The following is a 19306-nucleotide window of genomic DNA, read 5'->3' as shown; positions in this document are numbered from 1 at the left end:
AAGCCAGTCTGTCACCTGTACACCTGCATATTTCTTTGTTTACTCCCACCGTGTCTTTGAACAGCTGGGAATAGGCCTATGTAGCAGAGTAGGCTTTATGCACAGCTCCACTACTTCCTGAACTTCAGCCAGCTCCTTTATTTCCTGTCTTACATTATTGGACCAACTGATTAATCCAGGTGTGTCTGACCTCACAACAATGGTCAGGGTCACACCTGGATCAATCAGTTGGTCCAATAATGTAAGACAGGAAATAAAGGAGCTGGCTGAAGTTCAGGAAGTAGTGGAGCTGTGCATAAAGCCCATTGACATAAAACATGATCGCAACTTACTTTTATTCGGCAAAGAACTGTTTCTATCAGCATTTGTTGCAGTAACTTTGTATCAATCAAGAGAAAATCCGATGGGATCGACTGTATTAACTTTTTTTTAATCGATATTCATGATATTTAATAAATTTTTACTGTTTCCATAAGGCATTTTTAATTCGATATTGCTTCATGCGAATAAAAATGTGTGGATGGAAACATGTAAAGAGACCGAGGTTGCAATCGTTGATAAGAGGTCTAGGAAACGTGTGAGTAGAGATTTGGCAAATGCATGAACTGCGGAGGTCTTTCAGAGGACTGGTAAGTGTTAAGATCTGATTGTGAGCTGTTGTAATGCAGATACGAAGTAAAGTGCCCACCAATCTTCATTAGGAGACTATGAAAATGATTTGGCGGCAACATACGATCAACAAGTGACCAATATGAAAAATATATATACTGCACAGGAAAAAAAAGTCCACTTAAAAATAATCTTATTCAGGCCGTTTTATCCATTGTGATACTAATCATACTTTTCATCCGGCCCTGTCGGAGAAAATCTTCTCTAGCAGTTACAAGAAAGTCACATTAACAAAAGCAAACATCTCGTCACAAAGAGACTGACTGAGAGAGGGAGTCCTCCAATACCCATCTGAATGGTGGAAATGAGGAGACACAAACTTAACTTTGGCACACTGAATGAGGAGGGCTGGCAGAGAGGCGAGGACTGAGCCTGCAGCTGTGTTATGGCAGTGATTGGATGAGGGGGCTGCACACTCATAGCCCTTTGTTGAAGTAGACCCTCTCCACTCCTGGGTGGTTGGCCCGGATTTTCTCCTGCAGCTCGGGCTCCAAGCGGCTGACTGACATAGAGCTGGATCAGGGGGAGGAAGGGGGAGAAATCGCAGAGGGGTCAATGGGTCAAACACGTACAGTAGTGTAGGCGTATTATGCAACAGTTCAGGCGGAAAAGAATCACGCTAACTCGGCATGTATTGAACTAAAGAGAAGGCAACGATCTGATTGGCTACTGGTATCTCAGTGTCAGTGATAAAGGCTTCACTCACCTCTTCTGAGGGAACAATGCGCAGCACAGTGGAGTGGCAAACACCAGGCTGAAAGACAAATTCTGATCTTTCAAACACACGTGGAAGCAGTCCAGAACTTATTTTTCTAATGTCACTTAACTGCCTAAAAATATTCCTAAAGGTAAATTGAATTGGTTTCTTTCACATCTACAAACTTTATCATCTCTAGTCTGCAGCACTGAAACTCTTCGACAATTCATCAATTATCAATCAATCAATCAATTATATTTTTTCAGTCTGAAGTGTGAGGATTTCTTCCTTTTCCCCATTTCATTCCATTTGACATTTACTATCTTACTATATCCTAATGTAAAGTTTGATCTGTTAATCAAGGAAATAATCTGCATATAAATCAAATAGCGGTAGCAGTCGTACCATATTGTGTTTGTAGGCACCCAATGGGACACACTCTTGGCAGGATGTGCTGCTGACATCATTGTGATTACAGCAGAGCAGAACTAAAGGACTGTTACACTGTTTTAATTGGCTGCTCTGAGGTCTATGTCACAAAGCGGAGCCAGGAAACATCAGTGAAACATGAGGAATGATACCTAATGTATCACTGTCAAGACCAAAAGATAGGATCTGTAGTTTAATAATGATTACAAGGCTGAAAACTTCATCATAGTGAACCCACAACTCTTACGAACAAATTCCCTTGGAGATACCTGACAATAACCTGTACAGAAACATTCAGGGATATAAATCTTCGTACTCTTGTCCTCGTTATAGCATCTTAGTGTGACATTTCAAAGGAATTTCACATGGCGGCTTATCGGGTGGGCCATCTCTGACGACTCACCAGAATCCCACCAAGCTGACTTGAATAGGTGCACTCATCCATGGGAACTTCTGAAAAGACCAGGCAGAAAAACGAATGAGGGGCACAAAAGCAGTGGTGAATTCCCATACTAGAGTGGCCTCATGTTGTCAGTGCTTTTCATTCCTCTGATGTGTGATTACTAAAAGGAGCCAAGTGGCAGAGACAGTGTGGAACGTCAGGTTCCCACCAATTTGATGAAAGCGTCAAAGTATTTGAAATGATTGGCAGATGAAGTTAAAGAGATTAGCGCAGCAGGTGTATTCCTCTGTGGTTTGTGTTTGAACGGATGGAAACTAATTCAGAGATACGCCTACCCTCAGAAAGGCCTTCTTCTCCAAGTGGTTCATTAGAAACGGGGGGATAGCTGAAATGACACAAGATATTACTCAACAATGCATTGGCAGGTCAAATTCTACAACTACAAGATGATGGTTTGACACTTTTTGTATTTTGTCTTAGTTAAGAAACTCTCAGCAGGTGACACAGATGTTCATACCCATTCCTGGAGAAGCCATGAGAATCCTGGAGACCACAACCTGAGAGATAGCCTGCTGCGCAGCTTTCGTCGACTCTCCTAACCTGTTGTCGTTCTCATCTGTTATAGGAATACCATGTTGAAGTTCTCTGAGGACAAGAGTAAAGCAAACAATGAGAAGAGGAATCCAAATGAGGGTTTTAGTAGTGTCCTTTTATGTGTTGACATTGCTCCTTACCTTTGTCTCATCAGCGGGATGTTGATGCAGTTAGCCGCAGCTACAGCAGCAAACGGAACAAACCGTCCAAACAGAGGTGAAACATGCTACAGCCGGAGAGAGGAGGCATAAAAACAAGAGGGAGGATGTGAAACACTTGGCTATGCTGTATCCTGACAGCACAACCAATTTCACCTTTGAAGCCAGAAGAGACCTAAAGTTATTACAGGTTTTATTTCAGATAATGTACGTAAGGCTTTTCTACAATCAATCAGGATGTACCAACACAAAGTCACTATAAAAGCTGGCATGACAACATGGTGATTACAGAGCATGACCCTGTAAATAATATCGCTCCTCTATGACAAAGAGACTTGTGCGTGGCTAACTTCACGTCAGCACACCCATGCGGCTGAGGTCAATGCATTAAAATGAGATGTGGAATGGGGTTAGATGAACTGATACCTTTGTTAGTGCATTTAGTCCTAGAGCGGTGGCAACTGCCCCTGTGGTGGCAGACACATAAGCTGTGCCAAGCTGACTGCAAACAAAAGAGTCACCGGTCACATCACACAAAAAACTGTCCACACAAAAACTTGAGAGTTAAGGGTTAACTGGGGCCAGTGTCTGCACTGACATGTCTGCCCCTTACCTGACTGTGATCGGAGCATCGCCGCTCCTGTTGGTGTAGTTGACTATTGCGTTGAAGGACTGATTGATCCACTGCCAGAACAACACAGCCGGAGTCGATCTGCAAGATTTTAAAAAAGTCAAGTTATAATGAAGAAGGGGTGAGGTTAGGATTATCTTAACCCTAACCCTAATCCTATCAAAAATATACAGCAATTAGAGAAGTGGATTAAATTGTAGGAATACTGCTGGCTAAGAACAAGTATCAAGCTTAAATTTAAATTTACACTTACGATTTTCCTACTGTAACATATCATTAAGTTTCCTAGTTTCTCTCTTAGTAATGGTAATAGTTTAAGTAGCAGCCGTAGGAATAGTAACGGTAATAATCATAAATGTATAAGTTTGGTGCTGGGTCACTTAAATACTCCAAAACCAGGTGCTCACTTGTAAAATGTCATCATGCATCCAGTGATCGTCATGTTCATAGGAACCTGCGCTGACATGCGGCCAATCAGGATCATCTTCTCCCCGGTATCAGGATGGAAAGCCGAGTCAAAAATATATTTGGCTCTCCACAGTTCATCCTCTGTCAGCCCTGGAGAGACTATACCTTGCCTGCAGGATGGCAAAGAAGCAAACATCATCTAGTGACAGCAATGGATCTGATTTTGGTTATTGATAAATTGCCACTGACTTTGTAGCTGTGGCCTGATTTACCTGTAGTCGGTGATGATTTTGTGCGAGTGGGCTAGTTGTTCGTTGGTGAGGAGGATGTTCCTGGGGTCTGTGACGGTGAAAAAATGTTTAGCCCGACCTACAAATGTGCTCTGGTCCCACCGGGGCTCCTTGATGTTTATGGAAGTGGATAGCTCTGCTGCCATGTTTATCTGAGGAATAGAAAATATTACAATAATCATATCAGGTTTCTGTCAATATCTACAACAAATATGTACACAGAGTATAGAGGCTTCATGCTTCAGTGATTTTCTAGTAGGCTAACCATCTTCTGTGGTAAAAAATAAAATGGAAGCATGGATACAAAGCAATGCAAGCAAAGCAATCTGATACAAATGTACAAACTGTTCGTACTCGATCCTCGACAACTGAGGCCTAGTTATCTCAAAACACTGTGTTTTGCAGCTGCACAGTGTAAGGCTAATTGTTACAGACATTTTTTTCCTGGAACCGAGGGCCCTGCTCCAGCCTTCACCCCAGGAGCTTCCAGCCCCTCCAGCCCTTGTTTTCTTTTTGCAGACACAAGTCAGTGGAGGAGGACTGAAAAAAAATGGTTTCTTTCTGGATTGCCATGCTGTTAATTCAGCATAATGTTGCTATGGTGATGGCTGACCTGACACAAGGGTTGTGAAGCGGTAAACTGCAAAGGCCTATTATGAGCACACACCAACCCCCCCCCCAACCCAGAGTGTGGCTGAAAAGCAGCTCTGGCAAAGTGACAAAGCCCTTTGCTTGAATGTCGTGAACAACTAGACGTAGTATTTCTTACTCTATCATTTAACTACTACAGATTGTGTTGGAGTATCATGAGTGAAGTACAGTGATGTTATGCAACATTTGGTTTTTAATATGTCATCTACTACTAGTGGGTATTTCATTAAAGCTTTACGCATTTATGATTCCACAATCAGGAACCAGATAAGACTGGCCTGCAATGAATAGACCCAGCACTATCAAAAACATCAGCTTTGTGAATGTGCCTGCAGCATGCTCATTCCTCCCAGTGTGTAGGGGTCATTGTAACCCAGTCTGATCTGGTTTTTAACCATTTTGTTCCATGCTCCAGTGGGAGACCGAGGGAGACACAGACAGCACAGCATGGTCTGGATGCATGAATGTGCAGCAGGGCGATGAAACTCCACCTGAAATTGCACCAAAGATGGCTGCTGGATTGACAAGAGAACAGACTTGTCCCCTGTTAGCTGGCGGGGACGTCTAGTGCAAGAGACGTGCTGTCTCTTTAAATTGAATTAAACTCCATGGGGTTCTCACGAGATGGCAACAAAACACCCCCTTCTCTGGGCTTATCCAATAAAACACTAAATCACAGCGAGGTGGTCAGCACAGAGGCTGCAGGACACTGGCTGACGCAAAAGCCAGACTGGTTAAAGGACAATATTAATACATTACAATGTGACTAGTGAAGGTTATATCAGAGGACTGAACTTTGGACTGACACGGCCTTTGATCTTTAAACCCATCAACTGCCTCTGCCCTCACTCTCAGCCAATCAAAGGCGGTCTGCGTGGCTACACATTAACCTGAGATTCACAACAACCCCTCACAATTAAAGACATCACCTTGAATCCTATAGGCAGCATCCAATCAAAGGCATTTTAACCCCCCCATTTACTGTGCATCTGACATGTAGTATGAAGGCAGCTCTGTGGCCGTGGTCGCGAGGTAAACACGCTCTGTGACTGGATACGGTTAATTGTTCGACCCGACCTAGACCAGTCAAATCTGGACTGTAACTGGAGGTGTCTCTGCATCTGAAGCAAACGCGCCAGAGCCTTTACCAGACGATGAAAAAAAAAAAAAAAAACCCCATCAACATTTATAAACGGATAATTAGACACGACATCTGTCCAGATGTGCGCCCCAGATTCAACTAGTATCAGCCTGCCACATCCACACGTCTAAACAGGCTTCTGCAAGGAGCCAGACGCGACTCATCAGTTTCCCCCTCTAATCTGACACACAAGTGCACGATGGTCGTTTTTCCTTTTGATGTCCTCTGATGTCTGGATGGATTGTTTATTTTTTTGTTTTTTTAAAAGAAATGTAGGCAGGGTACTTACTGCACTGTGGGCTCCGGCGGTCCGCAAGAGGTGTCCCTGAAAGGCTGCAGCCAGCTAATTTAACATGCAGCAGCGTCAGCACAGCGCACACAGGCACATCCCCCAGCTGCAGGAACCTCACTGAGGAAGTAAAAGTCCTGTTTCCGAGCGGCCACTCACACAGGAACAACACTGCAGGGGTCATTTTAAAGGCTCACGTGGGAAAAAAGTGCTGAAAAGGCAAGATTTTCTACTCTTCTATAAAACCGTCAAATCTACTGGCTAACATCCCATGGTGACACACTGAGTTTCATTTCACTTCATCCTTTGATTGAGGCTTTTATTTTCATCAGCAAGCTGAGCTCCACATCCGTTAACGCTCTGACATTGTCGCTACATTGACTCACAGGCAGTAAATCATTAATAACTGGTAAAACTTTGCAGGATTTTCTCACACACACAAAAACAATAGTCTGACATTAATGTCAGTGAAACACATTTCTTAGATCCACAAAAATAAATAAATAAATAAATAACACAAGAGAACACATGAAACAAATTTAAAAGCAAAAGTAGTAGACTATGTGCTTGTATTGCAAACCACCAGCAGTCTTGTCCCTTTCAAGGTTTAAAAATCATGATACATCAAATGCTTGTGCTTACAATAAAAAAAGACAAATAAATAAGATTAGCCAATTTCCTGCACACTCACACTAATCCTGCTAATCACACACTGATTATCTTATCTGGCTGTCTTTGGGTGTCTGTTTCCATCTAGTGGTGACTGGTCAGAGCTGTTACAAATAATGCCACAAACTGTACCTAGAGGAAGTAAATGACGAAGCAACTTCAGTCTTTATTTTGTGTAGCTGTGGCTGCAAAACATTTAGTTGTTATAGATATATATTTGTTTTTACAACTGATGTCATTCGTACCAATATTGCCTGTTTAAATGAATTACATTAACTCTCATAGGAGACAGCAGAGCAGAAAGAGAGCTACTTACACTTTAACAGGGTATAAAAAAGAACGTAGTCTGTCAGTGCCATGTGATAAAAATCAAATACAAAAGTGCAAAGAGAACATATTCTTTTCCGACAACTAACCCTATCAGCTCACTTCACAAAATAAACTGCTGCGCTTCAATTACAAAAAGAAACAAGTTCACATTATATTTACTGCAACCTTTGATTTGAGGCCATGCCAAGTGAAAGATGCAGCTTATATACCGTATATGTCAACACACTCCGGTCATTATTAACACCTTAACACAAAGATTACTTACATTTAGTTGTTATTCTCAGCATTAGTTCATTCATTTTTCCTGACAAACCAGCAGGTGTTGTGACAGTAATGTTCATAGTAGCAATCATTTCTAGCAATAAAAACATCATGCACAGAGAGGAAAAAGTCGACAGGATGGTGTTATTTAACTAGCTGTGATAGTTTGGATTCTCATCGTGATTATGGCACACATTTCTTTTGGTCCATGGGATAATGAATGTTTCTTTTGTCAAGCCTTTGTGTAGCCTGTTGCCATCCTCACCAGTGATCCTTACAGGAAATAGTCTGGAGTACGCCGCGTCACATGGGGTTCTCCTCTGCGTGGTGCGGGATCAAACTGTAGGCTATAAAGAGGGGGCAGGATTTATCAACTCACTTTTTGAGATTTCTTGTCAATACTAATATCTTTAAAGTTCAAAAGTCCATATAAACAGAGACATTTGTATGACGACAACAACAACAACGATAATAACAATACATTAAACTTACAAGGAATATTTCAATGTGTCATCAAGTTCCATGATTGCTGCTTGGTTTCCACAACGATAACAATAGTTTGGTGCACTGAAGATCGTCACTACATTGCGGTCGTGGCACCAATTATAACCCTAGATGAAGAGATTAGATGCACGGCAGTTATTTTTAGTTAACAACATGTCAGGTCATGACTGAATCTGGAGTGTCCCCTAGGGAAGAATTAATAATTTTCAGAAGATCTATCACCAGTCAAATGTTTTATAGCACCCCCATTTTTCCAGATTTATTGAAATATAAGTAGTTCAAGTCTAGTGAATAACCTTAAATGGTACACAGGGAGTTAAAAAATGAAAAAAACATCATCAACAACATTTTAATATAACAGAAATGCTTTCTTACAAATTAGAGGTAAACAAAGTCTTGAAAATGAGTGGAAACAATCCCTAGAGGTGCCCCAATTTTTGTTCCCTCTATCTGTGCAAAAGCAGTGACGGACTGTGAGTGTTACTACAGCCCATCATGGATTTTTATGATAATACTATAGAAGAGTAAGTAATACTGTATATTGCTGTCAGACTGTAGTCAGGGGCTCATCCTGCAGTTATATAATGACCAGAAACATGAGAAGAAAAGGAATAGATAGTAGCCTCAGATGATAGAGAAGCAGCACAATGTACAACTTTAACAGAAGGTGAGAGCAAAACAAACTACTGGTGCAGCACATCTGTAGGAAATCTTACATCAATTTTGGAACAAACTTTCCAAACAATGTTTCATCTCTATTGTGGAAAGACCCATGATACTGATGATGATGATGATTTTTATTATTTATTTGTTTAAAGCAGAAGTAAGCGATATTTTTGTGTTAATATAAGTCTTAAATAGTTATATCTTCCAACAGCAATCACTTACATAAAGTGTTTGGACCGAAACACGGGTCTCTCAGTCCCTCTGCTCTGAGCCGAGGAGAAAACTTTTCTTGTATCCTACAAGTTTTATCCAATGAGGAGAGAGAACGGCATGAAGGGCTGTGTGTGCAGCCAAGGGATGCACGTGAATGTGGTGACATAGGGACAAGGACCAATAGATCCATGACGAGGGCGGGGGCTGCTAACTCCGTCGGCTGACAAGACGTTATGGTGCGTTCAGGGCAACTCGTAACTTGTGTTTTTTCGACCTGTGAAGTCGTACCAGTTCGATCTGGTACGAGTTCACAGGTCGGAAGTTACGAGTGGCCGTTATAGTGCACTTTCACAGCCAAGAGGTCGGAGAAACGCGAGTTGCGGGTTGCCTGGAACGCTACAAAGTCGTAAGTCGTGACTTGAAGCTGTAACTTACGGTTTCAAAAGCCTGCCTGGAACGCAGCATTAGCCCAAACGACCGGATCGCTTACTTCTGCTTTAAATTTGTTAAAAAAGTTAAAGTACCTCCATCACCAGCTGGTGGGCTCTTGAGACCAAAGTTAGGCCGTTTGCATGGTTGAAAGTTTCTGAAATGTCCTGCCCGAAGGTGTAACCTGCACCACGGGGTGAGATGCCCCAACCACCACGATCATCTGGGTCTGACCATAACAAATCACACATCGGACCCTGAAACAGAAAAGAAATACAATTGTCGTTTAGTATATTGAACATGCATACAACTGTCAGGGAGTTATGGAAAACGTCCATCACAATTTTTTCACAGACCAAGCTGAGACTTCTTGTTTTATTTGATTAAAGCCATTGGCCACACAATGGGTTCAAATGGGGCGAGGACTTCAGTTTCTTCTATAATTAAATACTGTAATATATAATATAATAATGTAAGTTTGTTAGAGAATTATTGCTGCTATACTCCCATGTACACCTTTTTTATATCAATGTTTTAAACATCCAAATGCCATGACAGCAAGTGTCTTTATTGAAATCACAGTGGTATTTTCTATGGACTGAATTTACCTCATGAGGAACCTCCTGCAAGCGATCCAGCGCTCTGATGTGTTCCAGTGTGTCGATAGAAGGGGACAGTCCTCCATGGAGACAGAAAATCTTAAAGAATAGAGCAGAAATATAAATACACAAATCCTGTTAGTGGTTCAGCACAGCAGGCAAATGCCGATTCAGCAGCCTCACCTGGTTATCTACAAGTGCAGTGAGGGGCAGGTAGTCAAACAGATCTGTGAAGTACTTCCAAACATTTGCATTTCCATATTTCCTCAAGCACTCGTCGTAGAAGCCATACACTTGTGTGATCTGTCTGCTCTCATGGTTTCCTCTGAGAATTGTGATTCTTTCACGAAAACGTACCTACAAAAGAAAAATAGTATTTGTAAAGCGCAACAAAACTGGGCCAATTTGCAGGTTTTGGGGACATGTGTACCTTCAGTGAAACCAGGAGTGTGACTGTCTCCACAGAGTAATAGCCTCTGTCCACATAGTCTCCCATGAAGAGGTAGTTGGTGTCTGGAGACTTCCCTCCTATCTTAAACAACTCCATGAGGTCATGGAACTGACCATGGACATCTCCACAGACTGTCACTGGACATCTGACCTCCTGCACATTGGACTCCTTCGTCAGGATCTCCTTGGCCTTAAAAGTAGGAGCAAGAAAAACACATGATGCTGCTGATTAACAGGTAACACGGAGCTATGGTGCAGTACGGGGGCACGGGGGGGGGGCGTGCTGTAAACAAAACGTATTAAAGTCAAACAGTGAACATCCACCCGGGCTATGGCTGAATATAAATTTGCTGTGATAGAGTCGGTGTGCTCCAGTGGCACCAAGAGTGGGCGTAGCTAGGGAAAACATATTTGCAGGCATCCCCCCTCCATCTTCTCGCCGAGTGGGCTCCTTTAGCAGTGTAGGTTGCACGGAGCTGCAGCCAAATGGTGTTCACCAAGACAAGGCCATGCACATGCATTAGCTGACGTTAGTCCGGACAACACCTCCGCTCTGCCCGCAGATGTTACGGCTACCGGGCGAGTAACTGGGGGAGTAAACATGGTTCACTAATAGCTCGTCTGCCTCCCTGCGCAAACCTTACCTTTTCGCATAGGACTTTGACCTGGTTCTCTGTGAGCTGTTTGCACTCGTTCAGTTGTTCAATCCATCCGTCCAACTCCTTGGTGAATGACTTGTCGTCCATGCCTGGTTTGCTGTCAGCTAGCGAGCCGACCAGCCTTGTAATTATTCCTTGTGAAGACCTCTCGTTATTTCGTGTTGACGAGCCCCGGTTGGTTGGTTACTTCCCAGCAATAATAAGCTCTGTGGTCATTCGCAGTGCGTGTATGTGCTGTGTGTGTGCGTGTGTGTGTGTGTGTGTGTGTGTGTGTGTGTGTGCGCGCGCTCTGCGAAGACGAATGCGTCACCTGCTCCTGCGTCCCTGCAGCTTAGTGGGGACCAGAGAGTTGAAGTTTACATGATACAGAAAATAATATCCACTCCTCCTTGTTAACAGACCATCAGTGTGTCACGCAGACAGTGAAACAGCAGACCCAGCCCCGCGCGCCTGCTGTGGTCCGAACTACGTCATTGGACCCCAGCTGGTACATCCCTCGAGGAGTTTAAAATGATAAACAAACAAATAGGTAATTTGATTCAGATTGACTTTTACTTTAATTTTGCTCACGTTTCCTCGTGTTCTTGTTGTTGTCGTGTTTTTTTTGGATATTGTTAATATTCGGGTAAAATTGATGGTTGCGCTGCCCCCTACTGGCGGTGAAACTGTCAGGACTAACCGTTACCAAAAACACAGAAACACCTGTCTGACACGCCTGCCAGGTGAGTACATTTGAACAAATAAGTCAGGTGATATAACACATATGGCAGGGTTGCCAACTCTCACGCATCTGGCGTGTGTCACACGCTTTTAGGTCCTGTCTCACGCTCTCACGCCACTCAAACAATTCTCACGCCAAAATCAAGCGATTTGGCAAAAAAAAAAAAAAAAAAAAAATTAAAGCAAGCTTTGGCACTCGTCAATAGGCTCTCTGATTGGTGTGCGCGATGCTTATCCGCGTGTCGATTGGACGGCTGCTCAAGCCTGTGATCACAGCACAGTAGGACGGGGAGTTGTCGATCCGCGACCTCCCCACACCAACAGCGGCACGGTGCTGAAGCCTGGACCCGACTTGGTCCGAATCCGATGGCCAAAAGAAAGAGGGAGAGAGCGAAGCCCGAGACACAACCTGACCTGACCGAGTTATGTTTTCAGACTGAACGCGGCTCGAACTGACGCCTGCGGTCGGGCTGTTGGGCCAGTCCGTTGAAAACTATAAAATCAAGATGCAGACTGGGTAGCACAAAAGTACAGCCAGGCAGCTCAGTCCAGAGAGCAGAGGAGAGAGAGACAGCGCAGCAACAGGTGTGTGTGTGTGTGTGTGTGTGTGTGTGTGTGTGTGTGTGTGTGTGTGTGTGTGTGTGTGTGTACGTACGTCTGTGTGTACGTGTGTGCGCAACTGCGCATGCATGCACGTGTGCCATACCTGCAAACTCCGAATGGGTATGTAGAATGTTTATTACAGAAGAGAAACACACATTTCAGGACCTGATTGTATCATCAGGCTGTAGTAGAAGACTGAACAGGACATGTCTGTTCTGTCCTTTCATATATTAATAGGCTCAATAGGCTGGTCCAGGCCAAAAGCCACAGCTCCCCACTAGACCAGTTTCATACACTCCAGCCATACAATGATAGGAACCACAGATCTGCTTTTTTCCCTCTTATCTGAAGCAAATGTTGTGTTTTCCCTTTATTTTCTTCTCAGAGTACACCAGAATGCTTCAAATACATGTTAAAATCACAATTTTTTCCTGGGGGGTGCCCCCAGACCCCCCTAGAGGGATATACGTATTTTGTCACCTATTACACCTCTAGCCTCCTCAGTTTGCAGGTATAGTGTGTGTGTGTGTGTGTGTGTGTGTGTGTGTGTGTGTGTGTGTGTGTGTGTGTGTGTGTGTGTGTGTGTGTGTGTGTGAGAGAGACAGAGAGAAAAACTACAATAAACATAACTATTATTATTATTATTATAGACACCCCCCCCCCCCCCCGCTAACAGACCAACAGAATCTCACTCCAGCCCAGGACCAAAAGTTGGCAACCCTGCATATGGTCCCCGTAGGCCTAAATAAAGAAAACTATTGCGTGTGGACAGGGTAGCTTGGTGCTGATTGGAAACCGTTAACTTAGCTGGCACCAGGCTAGGTGGCTAACGTCAACTCCATCAGTGGTGGTTCACTGTTACTAAAATTAGGATAACGGGGAAAGCCAGCTATCTGTGTTGTCCCAGTGTGGCAAAAAAGAAAAAGATATATAAATGAGGTTGTTATTTTGGTGTTCACAGACCACTGATTTATTCATGTTCTAGTGATAAGATGGATGTGCAGATGTGCTCAGCAGGAGCAGGGAGATGTTTTTTTCAGAGAGAGAGAGAAAAAACTCAGGTAAAGTGGTTGAGCCACTTTTTGTATTCAGGATCACTACATCAAGACAATTATAGTTTCGTTGCTAACTAACACATCTGCATATATATTTCAGGATGTTTTGCATCCCTACAAATTAACAGAATGAGTGTAAATATAACTGTTTTTAAAATATAGCATGTTCAAAAAAAGTGGTTCCTTTGACTCAACTTACCCCATGAATGGGGTAAGTTGACCATAGGAGTGGGGTAAATTGATCAACCCCCCCTTCTTTCCTTCCATCCATCTCCTACCTCCCCCTTTACTTAATATTTCATCTGTCCAGGTTACAGGTGAACACAAACTGCAGGGACTTCCTGCTGAGCCACCAACTCACTGAGATTTGGGGAGTTTTGCATTTACGTGGCATCTTGGGAAGAATCCCAGATATTTTTCTTTGAAAGTAAAGTTTGGCACACTATAAACAACTTTTCCTGTTTATAGGAACATACTTACTGTAATCACAAACATACAGAATCTTGATTTAATAATTTGGACATATACAGCCAAAATACATTCATTAAGTGTATAGGATAGGTGGCTCAACTAACCCCTGGCCAAATGGATCAACTTACCCCACAGCTACCTTAGCTTGGGTTTATTGCTCTCACAGCTAAAATGGTGCAGTTTCATGCTAGGTTTACTACCTCATGTTGTAGCTCATAGATACCACAACCCATGTATAAAACAAATTTGCAATCATCTCTTTTCGTCTAAACACAATTCTCATGAAACTTATGATCGACAAAATTCACTCTCGAGAGTGAAAAATGATTTTTTTGGTCATAAATGTTAAACCACTTTACTCACGTGGTTCTAATCTTCACAGACTCCATGAAATGATGCCTGCCTCCCAAATATTTGGTCACATGCTAACATTTTCCTATAGTTTCCTAGAAACAAGGGGTGGGTCAGCTTACCCACTGGCTCATCTTACCCCACTCTCCCCTACACCTGCCCCATACCAAACAGCAGACAATGCCTAGCTGATGAAGAAAGGAAATTAAACATTTAATTCCACAGGAGTTGGTAGAGAGCAAATCAGAGCAAACCTAAATCTGTTAGGAGTTGTAGTAAAAAAGTAACTGGACTTCTTCTCGTCCTGCTTTTTTACTACAACTCCACAAGAATAAGATGACCTGGATGACTGAGAACCTTCACGGACATACTAAATCTGTTAGCTATTCATTTTATTAGGTTAATAAATCAAGTTTTTAGCTTGCTAGGGTTCCTATGCCCCCAGTGGCCAGTTGAAATCATGTAATGCAGCTTTAAATAGATAGCCTATATACATAATGATTGCACTTAGTTATTTTTACTTCCATAAACAATCATGGTTAGTTTTGCAACCATGCAAGCAGACAGCTTCTGACCACTAAATAAGATATCACGGCACAGCTGTTTTTCTACTCTTGGCACAAATATGTTTTGGTGAAGATGAAACTGTTTCATTTTTCATAGCTATATGTTTTTGCTTGGATTGATTATGTTCATTTTGTCTTCTGTTATATATTAGTTTTTTTTTTCTTGTGTTCAGACGATAGATCAAGAATGAAACGTCAGCAGCACGTCATGACGCTTCTGAGGAAGACTGGAGTCACAGTCGAAACTGTTAAGCAGGTAACATCATTCTTGATCTATTGTCTGAACAAAAGAAAAAAATAACTAATGTTTTTGCTTGGGTTTGATGAATTTAAATTATACAGTTGTTGTTGTTTGTTTGTTTTTATCAGAGAAGCACTTTGTAAAGGTTTTACTGAACACTATTGCTATGAACAACAGATTAAAAAAATATCATTATTGTGAAAACAAACTTGGCTTTTCAACAGAACAAATAGGACTTAGAAACTTTGTATTTATACTATGTATTTATGTCTTATAATGATGGCAATCTGGACCTAGCGAATTAACATCATTTTCTGAAAATGCATGTGTTGGAGAAGAGAAGGGGGAAAAAATCAAAACAAACAACAAACACATGCCAGTATTCTGACAATTTGATTTGCTCTCTTGGAGCAAAAGGTGAGCCATCTGCAGTTGGTGTGAAATGATTGAGCTTACTGTGAAACAGGGGAAGAGACTACCATACAATTCCTGTAAAGAGAAGTTAGCTCATTCTCTCAGGTAGGACCTATTGAACTGTCAGTTACACAAATTAAATTTAACAAAGACTTTATGTTGCAATACACAACCAGCAGACTCCATACAAATAAACCTTAAAAAAAGTTTTTAAAGATTAATAGAAGAAACAATTTGTCATGTCTATCACGGCATTTCGACGGTATTCCATTTCCTGTAGCGAGAACATTTCTGAATGCGCTCTGCTGGAAAACTACATTACCCACAACTCCTCGCCTTCCTCTCAAGTGCACATGCGCAGACGCCTGTACCACTCTGGACAGCTGTAGGAGAAAATGGCAGCACACATGCTAGGACAGCAGGTAAGACATTCAATGATTTCTGATATTTTTCATCATTTCATAACTTCTTACGGACTATTTGATAGCTGAAAATCGTGGCTTTAGTATTATACCCCATCTGTTGACCAGGGAGTAATGCTAAATGTCCAACAAATTGACGCAAGGCATTGCACTTGAATGACTGCTAACGTGTTAGCCTGCCAGCTAGCTGTCTGTAACGTAAATGGCACTAAGCGTAGTAAAAGTTCATCAGTTAAAGTTGTGGTTTCTTTCTGTATGTGACCATGCAAATTTGTCATTTCTAGGTCCGTCAGTTCAGCTCGTCTGTGATCAGACCTGCAGCAAAACTGGTCAAGGTAAATAATGCCTAACTGCACGGAGCATTACCGCTTGTCAAAGACTGTAAGATACGGTAATTATTCAATGGTCCGACTTTGTTATATCTCTCTTCGTGTCCCTCTAGCCCCCCATCCAGGTGTATGGAGTGGAGGGCCGCTATGCCACTGCTCTGTTCTCAGCTGCCAGTAAGCAGAGCAAACTGGACCAAGTGGAGCAGGAGCTGGGGAAAGTTAATGTAAGTCAAATGTATAACCTTGAAATACAGATCAATGGCATTTTGTATTTGAACGACAAAGCATTTGAATAATGGTCTGTTGTATGTTACAGGTTGGTAGTACAAGTAGATTCATACCAATCTGCCTGTCTTTCCTCTAGTGCATTAACTCAGTCACCTTTTGCTGTGTGCCATCTTGTTTTTCAGACCATGATCAAGGACCCCAAGCTTGCTGGTATTGTATTGAATCCTCATGTGAAGCGCAACATCAAGCAGAAGGCTTTCACTGACGCTCTTACAAAGGCCAAGCTTTCCCCCATCACCATCAACCTCATCAGTGAGTGCTCACTGACCTGGCCTGATTGCCCTCGTCCTTAGCAATACATAATTTTAAAAGACCATTGTCGGTTTTGTTTGTGTATAGTCTGTGAGTGCAGTGTAGTGCTCATATACAAGTTAAAATTAAATGTTTCAGGTATATAGGATTACACAAAATTAAAGTAACAGAAGTGTTTCTTCGTTAAGAGGTTTCACAGAAACCAATATATTTAACAAATTTCACATGTGTTCATTTTCAAAAAGAAGTTTTCAACCGGCAGTATTTTGCAAGCACACCGTTGCTACGGTGCCGACCACAACGATTGTGACTGGTTGAAAGAATTCCAAACGGCCGGAGCGTTTTTTTCTCTGATCGCAGAATCATAGGCGGACCAGCCAGACCCTTGTTCTCTGGAGGAGGGTCTGGCGAGCGAGACTAATTACGATATAATACACTTACAAATCATATTCAGAATTTTTTAATGCAGTATATTTGCCTTTCAATGCGCAAACATATTTTTTTATGATAGGTGTCACCTTCCTGTGACCTCTAAAAAGTTTTCAATTAAGGAAATTGTAAACATTTTTTTGCCTTTTCACAGCTTTATTAGATAGAACAGTTGAGAAAGACAGGAAATGGGGAGGCAGAGAAAGGGGGAATTGAGTTGAGTTGAGATTACTTTATTTATCCCATAGGGCAATTCTGTTTCTACAACTGACCGCCACACCATAATCACATACACAAGCATACATACAATTGAGGAGGAAGTGCAAGGACAGTGCAAATTTGCAAGTTTGAGATCAAGTAAGATAAAATACAAAAATGTAATAAATACATGAAAGAGCAATATACGTAATGACGGAATGACATGCAGGAAAGGTCTGCCCGATGCAGAATTCGAACCGGGGCCACCTGCAGCGAGGACTGTAGCCTCTATACATGGGGCACCTGCTTATCCTCCTGCCCCACTCGACGCCCAGGAAATTGTAAACATTTTTAAATAAAATTTTTAGCAATAATGACTTTTCAACAGGCCACTTGTGAACCGTAAAATATATATATATATATATATTTTTTTTTTAAGTATATTTTTTGGGCATTTATGCCTTTATAGATAGTACAGTTGAGACAGACAGGAAACGGGGAGGCAGAGAAAGGGGGGATGACATGCAGCAAATGGCACCCGACGCGGGACTCGAACCGGGGCCGACCGCAGCGAGGACTGTGCCTCTATACATGGGGCGCCCGCTCTAACCACTACGCCACGCGACGCCCCAACCGTAAAATATATTTCCCAGAAAAGCATTATATTGGCTGGAATTTCACATTTGAGCATAAATTATATATGGCAGTACCAGTTTGAGAGTATTTATTTTTGAACCAACATAATACATGTGCTGTACACTGAAAATTGTTTGCTAGGTGTATGAAAGTTCAACTCATGGTTAATGGTTATTCTGCTTTTTGTTATGCAGATGTTTTGGCTGACAATGGTCGTCTTCCTCTAACTAGTGATGTTATTGCTGCTTTTGGCAAGATGATGAGTGCTCACCGTGGAGAGGTCATCTGCTCAGTCACTACTGCTCAGGTATGACAGGGATGGTCATCTTTGTTAAATCTCCTATATCACAAAATAAATTGGGTAATAAAAACTGCCCTATTTGTGTTTCAGTAACTTACCTTTTATTTAATCCATTATATATTGTACAGTCATGCAATGTGTATTTATCAATTTCAGCCTTTAGATGCAGCTAATCTTGCTGATCTGACAGTGGCTCTCAAGGGCTTTCTCCAGAAGGGTGAAACTATCAAGCTGGAAACAAAGGTACTGTGTGAATGCATCAGAAACATAGAAATGACCTTATTGCACTTGGTGTTACTTCATTATAATAAAAGTTTGTTTCCAGTTTAGACACTAAATTGGAAACGAACATTTTTCAGTTGGAGCATATCTAATTTCCAATGTTGTCATCTCTTAACAGTCGGATCCTGCAATTCTTGGGGGCATGATTGTCAGCATTGGTGACAAGTATGTGGACATGTCCACTAAAACAAAGATTCAGAAGCTGACCAAGCTCATCAAGGAAACTTAAGTCCTGTGGACTTAATTTTTCAAAAGATCAGAGACGACCATCGGAAGAAACCCTGATAATGTATATTGCTACCTTTTCCAGCACTTGCAGTTGCTCCATAAATCCAGTGTCTGTGCTTTAGTTCATATGGATGTTAATAAAAACTACACCAAAATGAAGAATGGCCTTTGTTGTTGTTATTGTCATGACACCCCTGCACATGTTTCTACCCAGCAATAATGGAGACGTTTTTTTTCTGCGTGGTTGTAAAGTTGTAGATAGTGTAGCACTAATGTAGTTGCTTCAGCAGCTGGAACATATATTTTTTTACTTTGTGAGTAGAAACCTACATTTTGAGGTCACAACAATATTTGTTATTGGCAGCCTTTTCGGTACATCT

At 41.9% G+C, this 19306-nt stretch overlaps 3 protein-coding genes across 4 annotated transcripts; 1 reads left to right on the top strand and 2 right to left on the bottom strand.

The window, feature by feature from the left end:
- Positions 1-797: 797 nt before the first annotated feature.
- Positions 798-6494, bottom strand: sfxn1 (sideroflexin 1). The gene is made up of 11 exons (XM_085790039.1): positions 6361-6494; positions 4262-4431; positions 3989-4159; positions 3564-3662; positions 3377-3452; positions 2933-3018; positions 2716-2843; positions 2534-2583; positions 2199-2248; positions 1376-1423; positions 798-1182 (listed from the first exon to the last, which is right to left on the bottom strand). Exons 2-11 carry the CDS (start codon positions 4423-4425, stop codon positions 1086-1088), a joined length of 969 nt encoding a protein of 322 aa, XP_085646165.1. The 5' UTR covers positions 4426-4431; positions 6361-6494; the 3' UTR covers positions 798-1085.
- A 1321-nt stretch (positions 6495-7815) lies between these two features.
- On the bottom strand, positions 7816-11606 carry LOC146979974 (serine/threonine-protein phosphatase 2A catalytic subunit alpha isoform-like). The gene is made up of 7 exons (XM_085790040.1): positions 11126-11606; positions 10462-10671; positions 10215-10388; positions 10041-10130; positions 9528-9689; positions 8113-8231; positions 7816-7967 (listed from the first exon to the last, which is right to left on the bottom strand). The coding sequence occupies exons 1-7, from the start codon at positions 11225-11227 to the stop codon at positions 7895-7897; spliced, it is 930 nt and encodes a 309-aa protein (XP_085646166.1). The 5' UTR covers positions 11228-11606; the 3' UTR covers positions 7816-7894.
- Positions 11607-15933: 4327 nt separating this feature from the next.
- atp5po (ATP synthase peripheral stalk subunit OSCP) lies at positions 15934-19085 on the top strand. Of its 2 annotated transcripts, none has more exons than XM_085790022.1 (7): positions 15934-15983; positions 16268-16312; positions 16426-16536; positions 16723-16852; positions 18310-18422; positions 18573-18659; positions 18817-19085. In XM_085790022.1, the coding sequence occupies exons 1-7, from the start codon at positions 15957-15959 to the stop codon at positions 18925-18927; spliced, it is 624 nt and encodes a 207-aa protein (XP_085646148.1). In that variant the 5' UTR covers positions 15934-15956; the 3' UTR covers positions 18928-19085. The 2 variants fall into 2 exon arrangements, with proteins under 2 accessions (XP_085646148.1, XP_085646147.1); XM_085790021.1 differs by having other exon boundaries at positions 16268-16318.
- Positions 19086-19306: the final 221 nt, after the last annotated feature.

This window comes from Trachurus japonicus, chromosome 10 (assembly GCF_045865225.1).
Source record: "Trachurus japonicus isolate A0001 chromosome 10, Traja_1.0".
NCBI classification, from domain to species: domain Eukaryota; kingdom Metazoa; phylum Chordata; class Actinopteri; order Carangiformes; family Carangidae; genus Trachurus; species Trachurus japonicus.
This window is presented reverse-complemented; position numbering and strand designations above follow the sequence as displayed.